General features: G+C 34.0%; 3 protein-coding genes across 3 annotated transcripts; all 3 read right to left on the bottom strand.

Moving 5' to 3' along the window:
• Positions 1-2838: 2838 nt before the first annotated feature.
• On the bottom strand, positions 2839-6789 carry LOC123667513. Its single transcript, XM_045601402.1, has 2 exons — positions 6758-6789; positions 2839-3945 (listed from the first exon to the last, which is right to left on the bottom strand). Exon 2 carries the CDS (start codon positions 3935-3937, stop codon positions 2894-2896), a length of 1044 nt encoding a protein of 347 aa, XP_045457358.1. The 5' UTR covers positions 3938-3945; positions 6758-6789; the 3' UTR covers positions 2839-2893.
• Positions 6790-9960: 3171 nt separating this feature from the next.
• On the bottom strand, positions 9961-13388 carry LOC123667512. The gene is made up of 2 exons (XM_045601401.1): positions 13328-13388; positions 9961-11067 (listed from the first exon to the last, which is right to left on the bottom strand). Exon 2 carries the CDS (start codon positions 11057-11059, stop codon positions 10016-10018), a length of 1044 nt encoding a protein of 347 aa, XP_045457357.1. The 5' UTR covers positions 11060-11067; positions 13328-13388; the 3' UTR covers positions 9961-10015.
• A 3798-nt stretch (positions 13389-17186) lies between these two features.
• On the bottom strand, positions 17187-21267 carry LOC123667573. Its single transcript, XM_045601454.1, has 2 exons — positions 21248-21267; positions 17187-18285 (listed from the first exon to the last, which is right to left on the bottom strand). The coding sequence occupies exon 2, from the start codon at positions 18277-18279 to the stop codon at positions 17233-17235; it is 1047 nt and encodes a 348-aa protein (XP_045457410.1). The 5' UTR covers positions 18280-18285; positions 21248-21267; the 3' UTR covers positions 17187-17232.
• Between the last annotated feature and the right edge of the window lie 4777 nt (positions 21268-26044).

Consider the following 26044-nt stretch of genomic DNA (forward strand, 5'->3'; position numbering starts at 1 on the left):
ATGGTTCTAGCTATATTTATTTACAATGTCACAATAATCGTGTTTTTATCTGCATATTTACATCTCTTATTCACACTATTATTACTTATACACATAGTCAATTCAGTTTAACGCCATCTATTAGCCATAGTATAAAACCATTAATTAATTATACACTACATCAATATATCATTGCGTGTATGTCAGTATTGTCTACAAAGCATGAAGGGTTGATCGGATTATATAAAACATATTTACATTTCAATAATTTCAACTATATTTATTTAAAGTTTCTTGGTATTGATACTACAGGTTTATATACTACATATTTACATTTCAGTAATTTTAATTATATTTATTTACAATTTCTCAATAATCGTGTTCTTATCTACATATTTACATCAGTTATGCACACTATTATCACTTATATACATAGACAAATATTATACAAAATTATTACATTAATATTATTGAAAAATGGCGAACAAACTTCTTAGGGTTGGGCTGTTTAATGCAGGCTCCCTTGGCATAAACCACGATAACCTTGTAGCTACAGTAAGCCGGCACTGTGTAGATGTTTTAGCGATTAATGAAATATGGCTAAGAGTAGGCGAGGAATGACGTGCCCCAAGTTGGCGGGATATTATCTACGCCATAGACCTAGAGCACAAGAGGTAACCTCGCGGGGTGGTGGTGTAGATTATTATATTAAGCGTGGAATTAATGCGCGTACTTGGGACCATCCTGTAGACCCACTACATAAAGCAGTAGAACAGATGTGGTTGATCTTAACAATTTGTGGGAGAAAAATAGCATTAGGTACAGCATATCGTCCCCCTTGGTTAGATGTGGATGTATTTTTAGACGCTCTTACAGACACATCTGATATTGACATTGCAATTGATAGACTAAATGATGATCTGAACCGGATAGTGCTATGGTCCAAGAGGAATAGCTTAGTTTTAAATCCAAATAAATCCAAATATATGATTTTTGGCACAAAATCTCAAATATCAAGGCTAAAACATACAAATAAAATACTATTAATGGGTCAACCTATTGAAAGGGTGTGGGAAGCACGTAACCTTGGCTTACAGATGGACTGTAATCTTAGATTTGAGAATCACATCATTGGAACTAGTGAGAGATTGTTTTTACCGCTTAAAAATTCTTTATAATGTGAGAGATCACCTAGGAGTAGATTTACGTATTCGCCTTACTAAGTCACTGATATTGTCCAAGGTGAATTGCACAGATATAGTATATGGACCTCGTCTGATCGCCAAAACACAGAGACTTGTACAGAGAATCCAGACTGCCTGTGCTCGCTTCTGCTTCGACGTACCCTTTAGAGGACACGTTACTCCTTACTTAAATGTACACTCAATTTTAAAAATGAAATACCGTCGCAAATTTCACTTAGCTTGTCTTCTTTTCGATCTTTTAAGGCGTAAGGAGCCGTCATATTTGTATGAAAAGCTCACTTGGGCGTCAAGCCATAGGACTTGTGAATCGCGACAATGTTCCATACAACTTGTTGTACAAAAGCACAAGACAGCCTCTTTCAGAGGCAGCTTCTGCTATGCTGCCTCCAGGTGCTGAAACACCACACCCCCACCAATTAGGAATACACAAAGTTTTCTCAAGTATAAATTAAAACTGAAAGAATATATTTTACATTGCCAGCATACCCAGGAAAATTTTGTGCACGATGTAAGTGTAATTTGATTTTTGTTGTACTGTACATTATTAATGCTTATTGAATTGTGATTGATCCGATCGGTACTACATGGCGGACTCGTATATAAATTGCTTGATTGATTAGAGGTGTTCGTGGTATTAGATAACCTATTATTTATTTTACCTGGCAAGCGTTATTTATGTTGAAAGAATATTTTTATTACTTACTTTAGAACTCAAATGTAAACAAAGCTAAATTGTACTCTAATGTATAGGAATAAGAACGAAATTCCTTTCAATGTCCAGAGCATTTCACTTTACCGTATAATATATTAGTCCCATGTCTCCTTGATTAAATCCATTAAATTTTCATGTTTCTTTTTCTGTATTCCGATTCTGTATGGTATGTGGTGTTGGTGCGACCGTGTTGTCACCCGAGGGCTCAAGCGGAAGATCGGCGCTGACAGCTCTGCCAGCATATGCCGAGCTTGAGACCGGGTTTGCATATCCTTATTGTATAATTTAATTGTTTAGTTTAATGGATATGTAATATTGATTTGTGTGAATGTTGCAAATAAAAAAGTATTATTATTATTATTATTATTATTATTATTATTATTATTATTATTATTATAATGTGGACTAATTTCGAGGAGACGGTGAAAAGAATTTTGAAATTTAGTGATTTAATTATTAATATATTCAGAAATAGATTCATCAAAAATTGGAGAACCTAAAAGGTAAAGAGAATTACTGTTAACTATTTTTATATTTGGAGCCAGAATATTAAATTTTTGTTTTACATCATTTAAATTTAAGTCACAGTTATTTATAAAAAAGCTCGCATTTGCTAAAATTAAGTTATAAACCAATGGCTTCAAATTTATTTTTGGCTTAAAAAAAAGGTCCGAAAACACAGTATCCACATCACCTCCTAGGGTTCCGTCGTCCAAACACCAGACGTTGAATTTAGAATTTAAATTTTTAATTATCGGATTTATAGCCAAACTAAAAATTGCAGGCCCAAGGGGATCATTATAGGGGATTAGGGGATGTGATATATTATATTATATACTCTTATATAATTTTCAGAAATTAGTAATAAGTAATTAATAATGATTGTGTCAGTTTAATAGTTCAAATGTTTCAGGTTTTCGTTGCCATAAAAAAAAAACTACGAACAATTTAAACTGTTTTAATAAGAATATTGTAATAAGTTATTGACAAATCGAAGTTAAGCGTTTTGACGGTGACTGAAGCGTGATTTCTTTGAGATTGATTTTATATCTTCAGATTTGTTATTTAAGAATTCTTTTAACTCGTCGACGATGTCACTCATAAGCATGGTCAGAACGTTGAATTCGTAGATTTTTTTATCTAAAGCGTAATATTGTAATAAAGCTGCTTCTGGGGCATACGCTGAAGGCTTAGCCTTAGGTTTGAACTCAAATCCTGCCTCTTCGCTCGTTCCGTTGGCGTAGATAATGTAAACGTTGTTTTCAACAACAAATACAACCCCATCTTTTATCATGAAAGGTGGTTTGACGAGAGTCACGCTGCTTTGAGAGCTGAGATTGTCTGGAAGACCTTCAATTTTCTTGACACCCTCGTGTGTGCGGGTGTACGGTTTCTTATCATCGGAGTAGAAGTATAAATTGTTGGAAGGGTCCAGAACAATTTGTTTTGCATTAACTACGTCATCTAATTTCTCTTTTTTCGTACCTTTGTTTAATACTTTGTACACTTCGTGATTCTCAGTCAGGATGTAGATTACATCACTGCCTGATTCTTTAACGATACCAATTATACTGTCGTCAATTGTACCGTATTTTTCAGCAGTGTTCTTTTGTTTATTGTAAGTGTAAATTCCGTCAGCGGCTGCGAAGAAGACTTCTGTGCTGTTGTCACTGGCGGCAGCTGCATCTCTACCGTGATTTAAGATTTTGGTCGCATTTCCTTTCTTCAACACATATAGACCTTGGTCTACATATTTGCCATCCGAATCTATGTCAGCTTCAACGAAGAACAGAATGATGTCATCGGAGTCAGATTCATTTGAGTGAGACTTAGATTCAGATGAGTCGTCTTCATCGAAGTTAAGGCTGTTTAAGGGCAATAATATCTTGACGATGTCATGCGATCCTGTGTATTTAACCAGCTCTTTGTCAAACATGCTCTTTGTTACAATTAATTTTTCACCATCGTTATCGTCCTTAGTTGGGGCGCTGAAAACGAGGCCCGCCAGCGATATAACTGCTAAACTCGTTAGAATCTTCATGATGTGACCTGTAAACATATAAAATAAATAAATAAGTTATAGTCAACAATTATGCTCAGTAAGTATTGCGGTAATTAAACATTTTTTGTGCAGTGTTTTGAATTAACCCGAGATTCTTCATAAACAGCTGTTATTAAAAAGTTAAAGTTAACTCATACTTAAGTCAATGAATAAAAACAATAATGAATTAGTTCAAATAAAAACAAAACTATATTGACATCACGTATCATCCACTACAAGCTTAAAAAAAGGTATTTGAATTTGATTGGATGATAAAAAATTAAATTTGACTGGATGTGATTACGTGAATAAAAAAAAAACAAATGAAAATTTGAACCAATGTATTAAAAAATATATAGTTTTCTACCAATTAAGACTAAAATCAGCAGCAGCTATTTCCAGCTTCAAGCAAAAATAATTAAGTTTCTTACCGAAAATATGAAAATGTCTTGTAATATATCAGACATAGAGTATATAAGAGGCATAGGTAAGAAACAAGTCACACCTAGACCTATAATTGTAACTTTTCTTACAATGGGAAAAAAACTGGAAACCATAAGAAACACAAAATATTTAAAGGGGAGTACATACAACATAAATGAAGACTTCCCGAGACATGTCCTAGAAAAAAGAAAAAGTCTCAACTCAGAGAGCCATGGAAAGAAGCATGCTAAGGATCAGAAAAATGCAGAAAATAAGGCACACAGTTATTAGAGAGAAGTCAGAAGTGATCGACGCATTAAACTTCGCTATGAAATTAAAATGGAAATGGGCTGGACATGTATCTAGATTAACTGACGAAAGATGGACGAGTTACAGAGTGGACAGGTCCGCAAGGCTACAGAAGAGTAGGAAGACCACTTACGAGATGGGCTGACGACTTAACACACACCGCAGGCCGAGACTGGCTAGACATAGCTAAAGATAGAGACACGTGGCATTCTCTGGAGGAGGCCTTTACCTGAGAGGGGTTCTTGCATCTCAACTATATATTTCTAAATTTATTTATTCTGATTTTTATTTGCATTGACTGATATTTATTTTAAATCGAGTTATTGAGTGTTATTTTATTTAATTATGAATGTAATGTAAACCTTGACAAATATTTTTGAATTTGAGTTATTAATTATAAGCTCTATTGACAATTATGAATGTAATATAGATACCTTGACAAATATTTTTTATTTTTTTTTGAATTTGAGTTATTAATAAAATTATAAGCTTTATTGACAATTATGAGTGTAATGTAAATACCTTGACAAATAGATATTATACAGTCAATCAGACAAAAATTATTCATAAATGTGATATTAAAAAAATCAATTACTAATTATTATTTTTTACAACAATAGTTTTTTAATAATTTGTCATTATATCATAGTTTATTTATTTTTATTCTGATAATGTTATTACATTTTTTCAACAATTTTAATGCAATAATTTTAGTCAAAAAATCTGTAATGAAATGACGCAAGAAATAAAAGGCTTTTTTATTTTTATTTTTATTTTATTTTTATTAAGACTAAAATATCGCTAGTCTTATATATAAAATGCTCGTGTCTCAATGTTGGTTACAATACTCCTCTAAAACGGGTGGATCGATTTTTATGAATTTTTTTGTGCATATCGGGTAAGTCTGAGAATCGGCCAACATCTATTTTTCATACCCCTAAGTCGATGAGGAGGACTTTATATATAATTTTCTTGAATTTCATTTGAATAAAACTACATTAACTAAATTGTTGACGAATAAATTTATTCGCGAAATAGACATACATATATCCTACATTTATTTATGATTAGATAGTGTCTCCAGAAAGAAAGGGGTACAGGGATGTAATGGAAAACTCAAAATAACTAACATAAATATTATAATTTAATAGAGACTTAAAAGGTATGTATAATTATATAACTTTACCTATTTCGAAGAAGAAGAGTCAAGTGTCAATGAGATAAGATTACGAAAGTAAGTTATTTTATACGAACACACCAAAGTAAAAACATTTTTAATATATCACAACATCCCTACTAAAATTATAAATAGGAATGTAAGTTTGTTTGTTACGTTTTCACGCGAAAGGGGGCATCCATTAATTACGTGAGCTATTTTTCGATCAGTTTAGACCCTCCGCCTTTGTGAAATTTAGTGAGATTTGCCTGGAACCCCCCTTCCCCTTATGTGAGATTAATGCTGAACATAATAGACATTGACGGAAAATAATAAACCGGTCAAGTATACTTTAGTGAACTGATTTAAATGAAATAAAATTCAAAGCAAAAACTAAATGATTTTAATAGCCATGAGATTTATTTTAGCGGGCGAAATGAACACTCAAAATATATTTTTTTAGTATGTGTAATATTTTATATTTTTTGAAGTTGACGTGAGATTTTTTATTACCCCCCCTCAGCTTAAATGAGATTTGGTGAGATTTCATAGGACCCTTCTCCCCTATCCTAAGCTCACGTAATTAATGCATGTCCTCAAAGCTACGTAACCGATCATCAAGAAACTTTGAACACATATTCTTGGAGGTATTAAAAGTAGCATAGGACACTTTTTATTAAAAAAAAACAATGAGGGCGGAGCCGCGAATAAAAGCTAGTAATAAATGTTATTAAAATGACTAGTTTATAAAATAATAAAGTAAAAATGATTTATAATTCAAATAACATTAATTAGATAATACGTTCAAAATAATCAATTGACGTAATTAATAAAATTAGAATTAGTGTAAATTTTAATAAAGATGTATATTAGGTATATTAGATATATTTGAAAATTTAACTAAAAATCAAATTAAATAGTAATGGACTTACCGTTTCAAATGTTTTATTGAAATAACATCGATGTTTAGTTCATTGCAATTAAATATATACTTGTTTTTCTTATCTTAATTATCTCGGTAAAGGACGGAGTTATTTTATTTTCTAAGATATTTTATAATTTAATAGATGACGCCTTGTTTTACATGTATTAGACCGAATGGTAATATTTTTAAGTATTGTTGTGTTCCTGCATTGAGTAAGCTAGTCACAGCTTCTGGGTGGGTCAGGGATAGGGTCAGGGATAGGGTAAGATCACAAAGGCACTTGCAATGTCTCTTGTGTCGGTATAAAGGTCGGTAATAAGGTACGGTGACTGGTTACCATAAGATAGATCGTACGCTTGTTTGTCTCCCTAGTCATAAGAAGGAAAAAAAACATGAAATGTTTATGACACCCATAAATGTTAGTAAATAAAGCTAATAATTATCGTTAGTATTTAATAACTCAAAGCGACCTCGTAATTTCTCACATGAACTCGATTAGCGGAGAATTCCACTATCAGCGATGACCCGCAAGTCATTGTTGATTTTGTCGCGTACTTTCCTTAATAGTGAGCAAGCTTTATTGTATAGAATGGAGGGGAAACTGTTGCCCCCTGCGTGCAGAAAAATACTAAAGGCACTACCATACCGCGGCAGTCCCAACAATGCCCTGAACTCGTTGTTGTATTGAACACGCAAAGTGTTATACGACCTCTGAGTATAGCTGACCTATAGACTGCTCGTATAAAATGAAGTGCAGTAAGCTTTAAAAAGCGTATTCTGAACTGGAGTCGAGCATCGAGCAAATCTGCGGGTCAACATGTTCGCCCTGATATCAGTATCAACATCGTTCTTTAGGTCTTCTGTGATAATGTGACCTAGGTACTTGAATTGGTGTACTCCAACAAGACGTTTCTCGTTTAGCTTTATTGATGCTACAATTTCCGGTACTCTGTTGCCAGACTTGAATACTAGGTATCCACTTTTGTTGTTATTGGACACCAATCCATGTGCCTCAGCGTATAACTCACAAAAAAAGCCAACATCCTCCTGATTATACTGACACAGGGGCCAACAGCACCATGTCATCCGCGTAGCTGATATTATTGAAGCATATGCCACCAATATGGCATATGTCTCCAAGTACTTGTTTGCCCACTTTACAGAATTATAAGAAAGGAATGTTTAAGCAAGAAATATTTAAGGATATTTAAGAAACGAAATCAATTCTGCAGGTATTCCCACCTGTTGTTGCTTGTCCGCAGGATGTTGTATACGACTAGATCGAATGCTTTCGATAAATCCAAGAAGCAGACATAAACAGGAGTACTTCTGTCTGTGTAACACCTGAAAGCTTACTTTAAACTCAGGATTGCACTTTCCGTGGATCCGGAAATTGGAGTTCGTGAATGTGGAGATAACAATCTAACTGAGCGTTAAGCACACTGTCAAGTAAGACTATGATTTTTGCTAACGAGATACGCCTATAATTCGAACTGTTTGCCGAATCATCTGCTGAGCATGCTCGATACTATCATGACTAGGTGATTTGCCTCTTGTCATCGACCGTATAACTTTAGCAACTGTTTTAGTATATACCGAGGTGTTAATATTTTCAAAAGACGCCGCGTTGGCGCAGTGGTCACAGCCTGATTGTACCTGTTGCGCTGGCGGTTGCGGATTCGATCCCCGCACATGACAAACATTTGTATTGGCCATACAGGTGTTTGCCGTGATCTGGGTGTTTGTGCAGTCCTAGTGGGTGTCCCCACCGTGCCTCGGAGAGCACGTTATGCCGTCGGTCCCGGTTGTTATCATGGGCACCTGATAGCGATCGTTACTCATTGTAGGGAATATATCCGCCAGCCCGCATTGGAGCAGCGTGGTGGATTAAGCTCTGATCCTTCTCCTATACGGGGAAAGAGACCTATGCTTAGTAGTGGGATATTACAGGCTGAAGCAATAATATTTTTAAAGTTATTCTCAGCATCAGGCACCTTAACCGAAATTTTCGTGTGGAAATAAGAGGACAATGATCCTTGAAAAGGTTTGCTATACATTAATCGGCTGATTGAGGGCCTCAGCAGAGTTCATATACGATGTTATATCGATGGACAATGCGTCAATAATTTAATCTACGCTGACGACATGGTGCTGAGTCCATCAATCGGAGGATTAAGAAAATTATTAGAGATTTGCGAGTCGTATGCGAGGGCTCATGGCTTAGTGTACAATGCTAAGAAAAGTAAGATTCTCGTGTTTAAGGCTGGTAAGCAGTTGCCAGGTCATGTACCGACAATTACCTCAAACGGGGCAGTATTAAGCAGAGTCAACCTATTTGAATATTTAGGCCATATAATCACTGCTGATTTGAACGATGATGACGATATTGAGAGAGAGCGTAGGGCGGGGAGAAGCAATATGCTCGCACGTAGGTTCGCACTACTACACTAAGGTAACGTAAGATAACGTAAGGTACGTAAGATAAGGTACTGCGGGTGTCAAAATTACCCTATTCCGGGTTTTTTGTCATTCCTTTTACTCGGGTGGTCTGTAGGTAAACTACACGCGTCGAGCCTACAGCGCACTACGTATTCAGTATAATAATGCCTTCAGAGTGCTGTTGCGGCTACCGCGGTTTTGCAGCACCTCAGAAATCGATGGATTTCACGCAATTATGCGTAAAAAAGCATCGTCTCTACTGCGGCGCATGAGGGCCAGCAACAACAGCATTCTGAGGACAATCACGGCTCGCCCTGATTGTTCTATTCAAAAGTACTGGATAGAAACAATGACGGGGCAACTAAAATGATTATTTTATTTTATTATCATCTTACTAACAATAACTTACATAGATTTTAAGTAAATATTGTTACTAACAAACGAATACACTATGTTCACGTCTGAAATAAACGCTTATTATTATTTATTATTATTATTCTTATTATAGCCTGGGACTCACTCATCTCATCACATTATTAAATTATCAGCCGTCAGAACTCAGACTCTGATTAATATTTTAAAATCGATTTTAGAATACCCATCAATTAAATATACACACAATGTTCCTATATGTTGCAAGTATCATATATAATATATATATATATACTCTTATTTAATTTTCAGAAATTAGTAATAAGTAATTATTAATGATTGTGTCAGTTTAATAGTTCAAATATTTCAGGTTTTCGTTGCCATAAAAACAAAACTACGAAAAATTTAAACTGTTTTAATAAGAATATTGTAATAAGTTATTCACAAATCGAAGTTAAGCGTTTTGACGGTGACTGAAGCGTGATTTCTTTGAGATTGATTTTATATCTTCAGATTTGTCATTTAAGAATTCTTTTAACTCGTCGACGATTTCACTCATAAGCATGGTCAGAACGTTGAATTCGTAGATTTTTTTATTTAAAGCGTAATATTGTATTAAAGCTGCTTCTGGGGCATACGCTGAGGGCTTAGCCTTAGATTTGAACTCAAATCCTGCCTCTTCACTCGTTCCGTTGGCGTAGATAATGTAAACGTTGTTTTCAATAACGAATCCAACTCCATTTTCTATCATGAAAGGTGGTTTGATGAGAGTCACGCTGCTTTGAGAGCTGAGATTGTCTGGAAGACCTTCAATTTTCTTGACACCCTCGTGTGTGCGGGTGTACGGTTTCTTATCATCGGAGTAGAAGTATAAATTGTTGGAAGGGTCCAGAACAATTTGTTTTGCATTAACTACGTCATCTAATTTCTCTTTTTTTGTACCTTTGTTTGATACTTTGTACACTTCGTGATTCTCAGTCAGGATGTAGATTACATCACCGGTTGATTCTTTAGCAATACCAATTATGCTGTCATCGATTGTACCGTATTTTTCGGCGGTGTTCTTTTCTTTGTTGTAAGTGTAAATTCCATCAGCGGCTCCGAAGAAGACTTCTGTGCTGTTGTCACTGGAGGCAGCTGCGTCTCTACCGTGATTTAAGATTTTGGTCGCCTTTCCTTTCTTCAACACATATAGACCTTGGTCTACATATTTGCCATCCGAATCTATGTCAGCTTCAACGAAGAAAATAATGATGTCATCGGAGTCAGATTCATTTGAGTGAGAATTAGATTCAGATGAGTCGTCTTCATCAAAGTTAAGGCTGTTTAAGGGCAATAATATCTTGACGATTTCATGCGATCCTGTGTATTTAACCAGCTCTTTGTTAAACATGCTCTTTGTTATAATTAATTTTTCATTATCGTTATCGTCATTAGTTGGGGCGCTGAAAACGAGGCCCGCCAGCGATATAACCGCTAAACTCGTTAGAATCTTCATGATGACACCTGGAAATAAAAAAAATATATGGACAACAATATTGAGAGATTCGGTACGTATAAGTAGGTACACACAATTTACTCGTATATAAATTGTTAACAACTGTAATATCGTTACTTTGATGATAAGATAAATCCTAAAGTTAGTCAGAACAAGGTTTGTCTATAAGTAAATAAAAAAATCGGTATATTTTCGAAAAAACATAATAATATAAAAAACGATACGAAGTCTATGGGGTCAGCTGATTATATACACTATCAGAATCCATTGCAGGTGAAGTAACGAAAAAATATTTGAATAGTATTTTTATATATGAAAAAAAAAAGAAATATATCTAGTTTTTAAATTGAAATTAAATTTGCAATAAGAATTATGCATTTACGAAGCGGTCGTTCGTATATGTCACCTAAATTCTTGTCTAATATTTGTTTAATGAAGATTAAATTGCAAGATCGTGTGTCAAATAGCGAGGTCATGCATAGTTCGTCGTAATATGTGGTGGCTTTGCTTATCCAGCGATAGCTTAGATGGTGTGGGCATGTCCTTCGTATGGATGACCACCGTCTGCCCAAAGTGGTCTTTTGCTCTGACACGGCAGTCAACATCTACGATATAAGTATGTGCTCAAAAGGCACTTCAACGCTTGTGATATTGATCCTGAAAGCTGGGAGGAACCCGCAGTGAATAGGTCATCTTGGCTATGTACGATCAATAATATCATTTGAAGAAAATCGACTTCAAGCGCTAGATGCAAAATGTCATTTGGTTAAACAGAGACCTAAACCCTCCTGTACATTCGCATACAACTTTGTGGGTAAGCTTTACTGCCACACTTGTCTAGGGCATTTAAAACTTAGCTTAGCAAGCCCTAATAGAGCCCATTAGAGAAAAGAGTCATTACTCCCTGGATTCTCCTGAAGGACTTTATTGGATATATATTTTTTGAATAAAACTAAATTAACTAAATTGTTGAGCATTAATTTACTCGGAAAATAACAGTCATATCTGTACATCCTACATTTATTTGTAATTAGATAGTGTCTTCAGAAATAAAGTGGTACAGGGATGGATAAACAGAAAAGTCAAACTAACTAATATAAATATTAAAAAACAGAGACTTAGGAAGTATGTATAAATATATATAATTATATATATATATATATTATTTCGAAGAAGAAGAGTCAAGTGTCAAGAGTCAATAAGATAAGATTACGCCAGTAAAAATAAATTGTTGTGTTAGGTATATGAGATTATTGAAATTTTGCATCACATTGACTAATGTTGCCCACAGTACAGTAGTATAGTCAGTTGGAACGTTTGTTGTGTCAGTACTTGTTAGCGCCTAGAATATAATATCACAAGATATAATTTAAAAATGAAAATGAATAAATATTGAATTTTTTGCTTTTCAACAAAGTGTAGGAAAAAAAGTGAAATAAAATTAATCGTAGTAGTAGTATGAATCGTAGTAATCTACGAATCTAGGAGTAAATTCGCAGTCTTGTTACATATTATCTTTCATCACCTCTTTATCACTATAAGGGATAAATTTCGAGAAATCCTTTCCTAAAAGACGCTTCCAGTATAAAACAATATTCTTTAAAAATTTCAAACTTCTATCATAAATGATTTAGGTTGGGCATTGTATGTAAGTTTGGTTATTGTAATAGAAAAGATTATTCGTATTTTAATTTCTACATTAATATTAATGAGCTTGTTAGGTTTTAAGACACATCTTAAAATTAATTTTTGTGTTCCGAAATGGTTATGTTAAAGATTTACAGAAATATTGTCACAGATATAACACTTACAGCTATGTTCTTAACGTCACAAATTATGTTATTTCATATAAACACGCTAGTCCAAACATTTTTAATATATCACAACATGCCTACTAGTATTATAAATGGGAATGTAAGTTTGTTTGTTACGCCTCCACGCGAAAACTACTTAACCGATCATCATGAAACTTTGAAAATATATTATTGGAGGTATTAGAGTAACATAAGATACTTTTTATTAAAAAAAAGCAATGCTTGCAGAGCCCGGGTAAAAGATAGTAATAAATATTATTAGGATTGCTAGTTTATAAAATAATAAAGTAAAAATGATTTATAATTCAAATTACATTAATTAGATAATGCGTTCAAAATCAATTGACTTAAGTTAGAATTTAAGTTAGTTTAGTTAGTAAAGTTAGAATTAGTGTAAATTTGAATAATATTTGAAAATTTAAATAAAAATCAAATTAAATAGTAATGGACTTACCGTTTCAAATGTTTTATTGAAATGACACCGATGTTTACTTCATTGCGATTAAATATAAACTTTTTTTTCTTATCGTAATTCTCTCGGTAACGGACTGGGTTATCTTATTTCCTAATAAACTTTGTAATTTAATGGATGGCGCGTTGTTTTTCACGTTTTTTGATATACTTTAGATCGAATGGTATGAATGTTTAAGTATTGGTGTGTTTCTGTATTGAGGAACGAAGTCACAGCTCCTGGGGAGGGTCAGAGGATAGGGTTAGGTTATAAGACGTGACCTTATGTGGAGATCGCATGTTGGCAAATGCAATGTGGGACATCCTCCGGGCTGCTGGACCGACAATCTACGTAAGATTGCCGGAGGAGATTGACCGGGGATTGCAGGACACCGTGATGTTTGGCGCGAACTTGGGGAAACCTATGTCCAAAAGTAGACTGCAATAGGCTGAAGAAGAAGAACAAATAAATAAATAAATATTTACACAATACACATTACACGCAATTTTTAGTATCGTATTGTGGATGACACTTAACTTATTTTTACGGTTGAAAGAAATAAACTTAATGATGGTGATTGACCTAGTGTAATAAGTTGTAAAATTAGAGCAAACGAAAAGTTTGTTTACTAGTAAATGACAAATTACGCAAATAATATTGCTAGTAACACCTCGCGTTTTTTCTTTATTTCGATTAAAAAAAAAAAAAAAAATTTCAGTGGAATTGATATTTGTTATCTTTGACTGGAGGATCAGTTTCGCAGGATTTAGTTAATCATAAATTTGTTAACTGAACAACATTGTTTCAAGTTACTAATCGATCCTTTTAATTTAGTTTTTTTTTTATATAATCAGGTCAATAAACACCCACATGATGCTAAGCTGTTACTGTAGCCTCAAGACGCCTGCAGCACATCCCCAATCTCCCCGGTAGCTCTGGTCACCTTACTCACCACAGGAACTGCTTGAAAGCAGTATTATTTAGCTGTGATCTTCTATATTTCAGTAATATAAAATTATATGTATATTTAAGCTATAATGTACTGAAACAACTGAATACATATAAACGCTACACACTCAACGGATCCCCCAATAGGATTTTCTCCTGTGCTGGGGGTTCGGAAACACATACAATACACAAACACAACGCCCAGACCACGACTAACATCTATATGGTCGATATAAATATCCGTCGTGAGCGGGAATCGAACCCGCGGCCGTTGGCGCAACAGCCATTGCGTCAACCGTTGTGCCAACGGGTCGTCAAAATTTGACTATGACGTCAAAATTTGACTTGACATGATGTTTCTAAAATTCGGTCAATTTAGTAATAGCAACATCTACAGAGTATCATCATATTATCATCCATTATAGTTGTTTTATATCAAGATGAAACCTATTTCAAATTTTAATTATAGATCATCAGAAGACTTCCAGAATCAAAATGATAAAGGTCATATCCCGATTCGTGAAGATGATTTTGCGTAATACAGTAATAGACACAGATAAACGGACACAAACAAATATTATAATAATATATACGTATAAACTTATTAGCACAAACAATTTCTATAGTGGAATGTATATATCTATACAAATAAATAAAATTGGAGTGTCTGTTTGTAATATTAAAATAACCGCTTTTTACTAAATGCATATGGACATACGTACATACACGTACACGGTGCATGTACCAAAATAACATTTTTTTAAATTTTTTGTCAGTCTGTCTGTTTGTTCCGGCTAATCACTGAAACGGCTGGCCCGATTTTGAAGAGACTTTCACTGGCAGATAGTTGATGTAGTAAGGAGTAACTAAGGTTATTTTTATTTTAGAAATTTATTTATTTTATAACTCTAAGAACTAAACAATAACTTTTTTGTTAAATTCCTAGTTGTTACAGGCCGATGTCTGTACATGAAATATATTTAGAAGTATCAAATTATATAGGTTTGTATGAATTATACAAAACAAAACAATCATTTTATGAATTTGTTACTTTTTTAAACAGACTTCAAAAAGGAGGTTATCAATTCGAAAATATTTTAAACCTTTATTAAGTGGGTTAAGACAGAAATTTTTAACGGATTTGACGATTTTGATGATACTTTTTGTATTCGATAGCTAGTGCTTGTCGTGTAGGCTCAATTAAATTTGAACGAGATCAGATGAGTAGTTTTTGAAGCACATTATAGCCTAAATTGTCTTGTGTTTTTCCATTTTTTTAGTTCACTTACTCGTGTCTAGAGCAAAGCTCTGTAAACTTGTATGTATAGAGAAAATAATTAAATAAGATAAAAAATTTCAGTTGTTACAAAAATAAATAATTAGCTTCTTTAACATACATCTCTATTTATTTGAATTCTGCAGTGTGTTACATTCTGTTAATAAAATAGGAAATAGTTAATTAAAATAGAGTTTAGTATGAATGTAGTATTTAAATTTGTATATATGTACCTATATATATAACGATTTTAGTTATCTATTGATTTTTAACAACAACAAATAGCGTACCTCTAGGACCCCATTACAGACCTTTATTATTTAATGTACATATAAATAACATTACATAAGTTTTAAATTTCGATTTATCTTCGGAGGTTAACAAAACATTTATGGCAAATTGAAATGACGATCATTGTATAGATTTATTTATTTATTTATTAACAGAAAAAAATAGATACAATTTATGTGATAATTAGTGCAGCAAAAACAATTAACAGTTTAACAGTGCACTGTTTTTCTAAAGTAGTAAAACTAAAAACATATATTATATACTAATATATAAAAATATGATATAAAGCTATACAAATAATAGATTATACATGTGAATATAATTGGAAATAAAAAAACAACAACATCGAGTGGTTAAAGAAATATGTATTGGTTAGTGAACTCTTTATAAAAAAAAAAAATAATAAATATACTCTACTAATTTTACGCACCGCTTCGTTCTCATTGAATTTTTTTAAAATAAAAAGTATCCTTCTAATACCTCCAAAATATGTGGACAAAGTTTCATGATGAGCGGTAAAGTAGTTTTCGCGTGAAAGCGTAACAAACAAACTTACATCACATTTATAATATTACTAGCTGACCCCGCAAACGTTGCTTTGCCATGTATAATATTAACTCCCTTAACTCCCCCCCTTATAGCTTAGGGGTATGAAAACTAGATGTTGGCCGATTCTCAGATCTACCCGATATGCGCACAAAATTTCATAAAAATCGGTCCAGCCGTTTCGGAGGAATATTGTAACTAACATTGTGACACGAGAATTTGATATATAAAATTAGGAATATATATTTTACTAGATATTTCTAAACTATAAAATATTGCTATAAATTGAGTAGCGAAGCAATATCGAGAGTTAATATAATTTAATAGATCTTGTTCTTATTACCGACTTAATATTACTCTTTTGTAAGCATGACGATTATATAGCTTAAAATATATACTGGAATTTTTGTATAGGATAAGCAAAGACTAACTTATAAACATACATACACAAAGTTTTGTTACATTGTATTTAAGTTTTCTTACTGTTGCTATTAGGTCAGGAGATAGGTACACTGAAATAATTAGGCATCTGTTAATCAATTTTCTTAATTGTCATATTGATTGGAACTGTTTATGTTAAGTTATTACTGTATTTTTTATATTTAATGCTATAATAACACAGTTGGTTTTAAAATAATATAAAAGAGTAGCGAATAGGATAATACAATTCTCTGATAATTTGGCAGCATTCTAAAAATTTTAAATACATTTTACTATTTACCAAGAGGCAGATAAAGATCATATAGGTTTCTAACACTGTTTATATTCTTGTACGTTTGAAGTAAATAAAAGAAAAATTGGTTTAAAGTTTAAGTATTTTCATTTATTGTTTAGAATAAAACTGAACTTAATTGGATTGGTTCCGCATGAGAATTTTTCCTTTCAATGAAACTGGTCCAATCTTGTTTGATGCCTTTGTAACATACGGTCTTATTGGTTCCAAAATATCTCCGAAAAGAATAGCTAATACGTTGTATTCATAAATACTCTTGTTATAGGCATACAGTTGGGTTAGGAATGGTTCTACAGAGAATGCAGTTGGTACAGCGTCAGAATCGAAATCTATTCCAAGCGGTTCGCTTGTTCCGTTAGCGAAGATAGTATAAACCTTGTTATCAACAAGGAATAGAACTCCATTGTCCAACATGAAAGGTGGTTTTATGAGTTTTACGCTGTTGGGGTTTTCTGGCAGACCTTCGATTTTCTTCACACCGTCAGCTAAATGGACGTACGCTTGTTTATCGTCCGAATAGAAGTAAATATTGTTGGAATAGTCGACAACAATTTGTTTTGCGTTAACTATGTTGTCTAATTTCTCCTTTGTTGTACCTTCGTTCGATACTTTGTATACTTCATGATTCTCAGTCAGGATATAGATCACGTCACCGGTTGCTTCTTTAGCAATGCCGATTATACTGTCGGTAACTGTACCGTATAGTTCGACGGAATTCTTTTTTATATCGTAAACGTAAATTCCGTCAGCGGCTCCGAAGAAGACCAATTTACTGAAGTCATAAGATGCGGCTGCGTCTCTACCATGTTCTAATAGTTTAGTTGCAACACCATCTTTTAGCATATATAGGCCTCGATCTACACGTTTGCCATCTGAGTCTGTATCAGCTTCTACAAAGAATGCAGTAAGTTGTAAATCGTTTTCGTTAGAATCAGAATCAAAACTTGATTTTTTTGTGCCTTTTTCTTCTTCTTTTTCAATATTGAGACCATTAATAGGTAACAATAAGTTCACTATTTCATGTTGACCAGTGTATTGTATTAAACTCTCAGCGAACAAGCTCTTCGTAACTGTTAGTTTGTCGTGGTCATCGTTGGAGACGGGATTGCCAAGTGCTAAGCTGATTAGCGATAGAATCGTTAAACCCGTTGCAATCTTCATTATGATCTGCAAATTAAAATGATAGGTAAGTTATAACATAAGGATTATTAAGTTTACAATGTTTGGTTTTTAGTTAATTACGCTTCAGCCTGTAATATCCCACTACTAGGCATAGGCCTCTTTCCCCATGTAGGAGAAGGATCAGAGCTTAATCCACCAAGCTGCTCTAATGCGGGTTGGCGGATATATTCCCTACTATGAGTAACGATCGCTATCAGGTGTACATGATAACAACCGGAACCGACGGCTTAACGTGCTCTCAGAGGCACGGTGGGGAGACCCACAAGGACTGCACAAACACCCAGACCACGGCAAACACCTGTACGGCCAATACAAATGTTTGTCATGTGCGGGATCGAACCCGCAACCGCCAGCGCAACAGGTTCAATCCATGGCTGTAACCGTTGCGCCAACGCGGCGTCATTTAGTTTAATTAATTATTTTCAGTTAATACAACTTTATTTTTTTTTGTCATAGCGTAAGTTTAATGGAAAATTTATAAAACGGAAAAAGGCCCGGTTTAAATCATACATAATTAGGATAAAAATATTAGTTAACATATAAATGAGTCTCCAAAACATTCCTCTTGACCTCGAGGTCCAGAGACGTGAAAGTCAGTTATCAAAAATACCTTGACCTTCGACTTCGAATGTTTGTTGTTATTCAAAAATGTTAGGTAAAAGTTTATTTGCGTAACAGATGACATCTGACTTATTTTTGGGATGTCATGTTGATTTGATTAATATTATCTTCGTTCAATGAAAAAAAAAAGGAATTTGTTGATTATGTAACGCTGTTTAACTGTAAGTAATACCGATGGTACAGTTGGTACGTATGTAGATACTAATAAGATGATTGGGTCAAAAGTTATGCTGATACGAGATACGGTTAATAAACAATAAGACGTTATTACAAGGTAACATGTTGTTATGATATTTATGTATGTATGTATGTTATGTTATGTAATTTAGAGTTTTGTCTTGTTACCTAAATATAAAAGTTTTTTTTTAAATATCTCATAAATATTGTGTTATTCGATGGTAAAAAAATCATATTTCAAAAGCTCTTGTCTGTTAGATACCGTCAACCATCAATAGGTCCTGTATAGTGAGTTTAAATATATATATATATATATATATATATATTTTATAAACGCCCCAAACTTAACGGCCCCCACACGCAGTATATTTGTGTAGGGGTGTCATTACATACTATGAGACCCGAACTATAGACGAGCTTCACCTATCTGCTTATTGAATGAAAATGATTTTGTATTTATTTTAGTATCTTATGAAAATAATCGCGAACGGGCTGCCTGAAAAATCCTGGCCAGGCGAAATTTAATTCATAATTTAATAATATATTTTTTTAATTCACCTCCCAGTTTAAAGAATAAAATTATTTTATTACAGTATGAAGCCTTTAGAAAATGGAATCGTTGGGTTATTTATTGTTTTCCTGACATACCTACTAGGTTGGCAGGTATAAATAAAGTATATTATCTTCTAGTTAAGTCTAAGCCGACCGATGGCGGGATAACCATCCAACTGCTGGCTTTGAAATACACAGGCCGAAGACGGGCAGCAGCGTCTTCGGTGCGACAAAACCAGTACTGCGGTCACCAACCCGCCTGCCCAGCGTGGTGACTATGGGCAAAACACATGAGTTCACGTTATTTTTGGCGTAAACTTGTGGAGGCCTATGTCCAGCAGTGGACTGTATAGGCTGTAATGATTGATTGATTGATCTTCTAGTTCGACCGATGGCGGGATAACCATCCAACTGCCGGCTTTGAAATACACAGGCCGAAGACAGGCAGCAGCGCCTTTGGTGCGACAAAGCCAGTACTGCGGTCACCAACCCGCCTGCCCAGCGTGGTGACTATGGGCAAAACACATGAGTTCACGTTATTTTTGACGTAAACTTGTGGAGGCCTATGTCCAGCAGTGGACTGTATACGCTGTAATAATGATGATCTTCTAGTTACTTTCACCCACACGTTTAATAAATAAATTTTAAATCAAAATGAGCGCTACTTCATTGGGAATACGAAAGCATAGGGTTGTCTAATAAGTTTAGTTTGAATAGCGGTTACCGAATATTATATAACCTGATCAGGAATTTTCCAGCCTACGCTTTCGCGATTTATCTTTAACATACTTAAGAAGATAATTATTTACTGTTTATCCATTAAGTAGACGGGCAAAGATCATGTCTAGTTATTATCTTAGAATAACAAGTATTATACCGAATGAAGGTAATTTAATAAATTATATTTAATTTTTATAATTAAGCCAGCTGATTTGACAGACGCTTTTCTGCCTTCCAAACAGTCAAGTTCAAATAAAGTTGTTTTTTTTGTAATTTTTAATTTCTACGCAATTTTTTAATTTTTTATTTCATAATAACCTTCTACAGAGTATTAGGGCGCTTTAAAAAAAATTGCCCAATCTATCGATCGAATGAACTCGAAACGCGTTTTTTTTTAAATTAAAACATTGTAATAGAGAAATACCGTCAACGTCGGGCCATGTCCTAAATTTACTAGGCAATCACAGGACTGTCGATCTGTAATCTTATATAATAAACACCGGTACGATAGGCGTAATGTATGGCACCTAACCAAGTGAATGAACAATTTAGAACATGCAGATGTTGGTAATTTTAAATAAAAAAAAGTATAGCAAAAATAGGTTTGGTTACAGCTTGCCATAAATTTTTTTTTTTCATCAATTGAATAATTCTGTTTTGTGTTTGATATTGCTAGGACAAGGTTGCTATAACAGATTTTTTTTAAATATATATAGAATATTAAACGAATTATTTTTGGAATGGGTATTTTTATGAAACCTCGTGAGCTCAAATTACAAGATAATAAGAAAAAAAGGTAAATCAATTACATTCTTAAATCATATATTATCATATTCCAAATAAAATCAGATTGTTAAATAAATTATTTAACACTCACCCGTCGAGTCGAGCTCTTGAAATGACGTCAAATATAACTTATTTGGGATTTAAATACAGATTCATTACCGAATTCCTGTTCTTATCTCAATATACAGTCTAGAAAACATATACGCAAGGTCATAGGTTCTGATCAGGTCTGACACTGAAAAGTTTCGTGAGCGATAAACTATAATTTTTTTTTTCGTTTAAATAGTATAGCTAAACCTCGTATCCGCCGATTTATAGTCAAAGAGTATGATTATAAATCTCTATATAATTTTGTATTAAAACACAATTTACATTCATTTTCAATCAAGTAACTGCTGAGTTTCTTGACAACACTTAGAAATTTTAATTTGTAAAATGACGATTCGAAGGTGCTTATAAGCCTATTTGAATAAAGTTATTTTCGATTTTGATATTGATTTTGATAACATGTACAAGTAAAGCCGACATGTTAGAATGTTGGCTAAAAAGAAAGGTTGGCTAAGCGAGTGTGATGCTTCTAGTATCGCAAAGGTCTACAGGCTACGGTAGGCTCTTACCATCAGGAGGGCCTTAGTTTCGTAACATACCTAGTGGTATAAACAAACTAATAGTACCCTACTGATGATTGACTGATGACTGATGATGACTGATGATTGTACGTTTACACGTTATAATACATTATACATAATATTAGAATATCATCGTCTTCGTATTCATAAATCTGCAACACTATCGGTTAGTTTAAAACTCAAATGTCTACAGGCCATAAATAAACATAACTGTCAAGATCTTGACTTGACGCTGGTAAAACTCTACGACGATATCCGAGGCAAAAAGTTTGAAATACCTAAGGTAAAGAACAATTTAGGTGATAGAACCTTAAAAAAACGAATACCATACTTACCTACCTATACCTATGGGTGGGATATACTCAAAAATCTTATAGTGCTCTCCGCGTTCAATACAATAACGCGTTCAGGGTGTTGTTGGGGCTGCCTCGATACTGCAGCGCCTCAGGGATGTTCGCTGAAGCGCGTGTTGATTGTTTTTACGCCCTCATGAGAAAAAGATGTGGGTCTCTGATGCGTAGAATACGGGGTAGTGCCAACGAAATTCTGGGCATGATATCCAGTAGACTGGATTGCATATACATGAATCATTGCTGTGCCGTTGCAAATGGAACGGTGCAGCGGTGATTCGTGTGTATTGTAACATTTAACTGTAACATTTATTTATTTAAAAAAAAATTGTAATAATTAAACTAACATAGTATGTAAGAAATATTGTTTACTAACCAAAATGAGTCACTGGTCACTTTAATAAAGAATATTGTTAAAATTATTATAATTATTATGAACAACCATAAAGGGGCATCCGACAGAAGACCAATAACAGTGTATTTAAATATAAACTGCGCAGATACCTCTTCTCAATTCGTTAGATTTGTGCCTATTTCTGACTTAAAATTTATAATGTATGGAGACTACTAATTTCGCGGTCAAACTGATTAAACAGTTTTTCGGAACTTTTTTGTATCCCTTATGATTCCATTGTTTACTAGTAAATAAAAAATAACCTGCTTGTAAATTTAAATCAACTCAAAACAGGAGATGGAGGAAAAATAAATAGCATCTATGTCTTTAGATGACATCATGTATCTGGCAATACAGTTTTGACAATGGAATGCCATGTCTGTCTTAAGACCAGCATCATCAGTCGATGGCTATTCTGGAAGCCTCCTTCACTGGTTTTTAACATTGGCTATTGAAACCAGCATAAACCCCCAGGACATGACAAATATTTGTATGGGGAAAACAATAATTTATGGTTATGGAGGGAATAGCAGAAATTACGTTGCTCAAAATTTTGAACTGCTCACACAAAAACCTCAAACTTAAAGAAGATCACAGCTAAACAGCACTACCCTCGAATAATGTTGTGTTCCCGTTGATCGTAATGTAACCAGAGCTTCGGTAATCACTTACCATCAGGTGGATCGTACGCTTATTATTTTTTTATGTCACTAGGTCGGCAAACAAGCGTACGGCTCACCTGATTGTAAGCGATTACCGTAGCTTATAGACACCTGCAACACCAAAAGCATCGCAAGCGCGTTGCCGACCCAATCCCCAATCCCCCCAGGAGCTCTGGTCACCTTACTCACCAACAGGAACACAATACTGCTTGAAAACAGTATTATTTTGCTGTGATCTTCTGTAAGGTCGAGGTACTACCCCAGTCGGGCTGCACCATATTTTGAGCAAGAAATTCCTGCTGTGCCCTACCTCAGTTGCCAGTCATTTGTTACCACAATTGTATCAGATAAATATATAATGTAGACTGAGCTTAATTTGAATTCACATCAAAACTAGCATCTGTTCCCATAATTCGGTTAAGGTAGTCTGGAGTTTTTAACATTGGCGCACCTGCAACCCTAGTGACTTGCCGTGACAGACTCAAGATTGTTGGTAAACCTGGTCAGCAGTCCACCGAGATGCTATTTCCTTGTGAGGAAACCTCAGGCCAGCCAGACGTTTATTTATTATCTATACTGATATTGGGTAGAAATAAGAAGATACATTTTATTTAGCAGTCAAATAAACCTTACATATAAAATTCTCGTGTCACAATGTTAATTACCATACTCCTCCGAAACGGCTAGACCAATTTTTATGAAATTTTGTGTGCATATCGTCTAGGTTTGAGAATCAACCAACATCTATTTTTTATACCCCTAAGTCATAAGGAGGGGGATTAAGGGAGTTAATAAATAAACAAAACAACGTTTGCAGAGTCAGCTAGTATATTTATAAATTCCATAATTCATTAAATAACAGTTTATTATCGATATCATTCAAGAATAATATACATAAGTTACAGTTTACAATAAACAATAACATTTACAGGTAATTAAATATAATTGGTCTGTTAATATGTACCTAAGGTAATATGAAAATAAATAACATCCATTCTATAATATAATTAACTTTAACATATTCTTAATCAATATCAATTAAATATAATTTTATAATATTTACACTATATTTAGCGATTTGAGGCTCTTGATTTGGCTGCATTATATCGAGTTTTATTGATTGTCTAGACACTGAACTGTGCAATTATTCTTTGTATCATTATCCTGATCAAAGAATGGGTTAGTGTATTGGACCACATAAACTTGAACTTACATATTCTAAAATGTAAAAAAAAAACAATTGTGCTTTAGACTACATGACTGAAGTAAGCTGCACAATATACCTGCACTGTGTCTTAGATATACGAAACGTAACTGGCTATGAGAGAAAGAGAGAAAGAAAATGTGTGCTCGCACATCTCTCTCTTGCTCCGTTCGCCTCGCTCGATCACACTTTCGTAACGATCTCGTCACGTCCCAAGTCAAGCGTACGTAAAGAAGTTTTACTACAAAAACAGCACTATTTAGCTATACATTTCATGTCAATCGTCTATACAGAAAGCTTTCAAAAGCTTAACAAAAATATGTATAAATCTCCATAAAGGCGGGAGGTCAGATAATTAGACACAAGTTGCTTACAATAGTATTTTAATACTACATATGCTGGTATCATTAGAAGTCTAGTCAGCCTTATGGAAATAATCTCATAAAACATGGACAAATGCAGTCAACGTTAGCCTTATGGAAATAATTCCATGAAACATGGAAAAATGCAGACCATATTCTCATACCGAGCTTTGAGAGTATATAAGAGAGTAAATTCATTTTTAATTTTCTACCTGTACTTTGTCACCCCGATCTTTAGATGTGAGAGCGTCTACCACAACACTTTCCAGCGAGAAAGCCGTGAAATTCAGTTGTTTCGTTGCTACGTCTGTAAAATAAAATGAAGAAAATAATGAAGTATTATTTTTTATACACTGACCAATATATAGGTAGATATACAAGCGAGAAACAACAATATTATTTCAAAACTATATACAAAAAATCAGTCAAATAATAAATGATGGACATCTAAAACTAAATGGCAAAGCTATGTCATGTCTATCATACTTAGAAACGTATAAACAAAACTAATATTAAAAAATAATAAAATGTACAAATGTCAGTCTTATCTCTAGAAGAGCGATACATTCCAGACAGATTTTGGATTAAGAATATAAAATTAAGTGCTAATTGATAATAAATAAATGTTTATGACAAAATTACATACTTATTTGTATTTCATGGGTTGTGTGTATTTGTCAACAGGAGCCGAAATTAACACCATCAGCTAACTGATTTTAACTCGAGGTCAGAGACTGTAAAGAACTAAATTTATATCGAAAATACATTCACGTGCTCGCCATTTCAAGAATATGCATTAATGATTAAAAAGTTTTAATAGGTATTTGTCAACCGTTCAAGCAATTTTGGGTAGAAAACTTCAACCTAAGAAACTGAGGTAGGGCACAGCAGGAATTTCCTGCTCAAAATATGGAGCAGCCCGACTGGGGTAGTACCTCGACCTTACAGAAGATCACAGCAAAATAATACTGCTTTCAAGCAGTATTGTGTTCCTGTTGGTGAGTAAGGTGACCAGAGCTCCTGGGGGGATTGGGGATTGGGTCGGCAACGCGCTTGCAATGCTTCTGGTGTTGCAGGCGTCTATAAGTTACGGTAATCGCTTACCATCAGGTGAGCCGTACGCTTGTTTGCCGACCTAGTGACATAAAAAAAAAAAAAAAAAAAACCCATACGAAAAGCTGCCTAGTGAAAGGCTTACGTTGCACTAAAATGTATTCATTTTATGAAAAATACCATCTACTGGTGGGTTTATATGACCAGTTAACTTTCAAAATAACATTTCGAGGT

Source organism: Melitaea cinxia, chromosome 28 (assembly GCF_905220565.1).
Source record: "Melitaea cinxia chromosome 28, ilMelCinx1.1, whole genome shotgun sequence".
NCBI lineage: Eukaryota > Metazoa > Arthropoda > Insecta > Lepidoptera > Nymphalidae > Melitaea > Melitaea cinxia.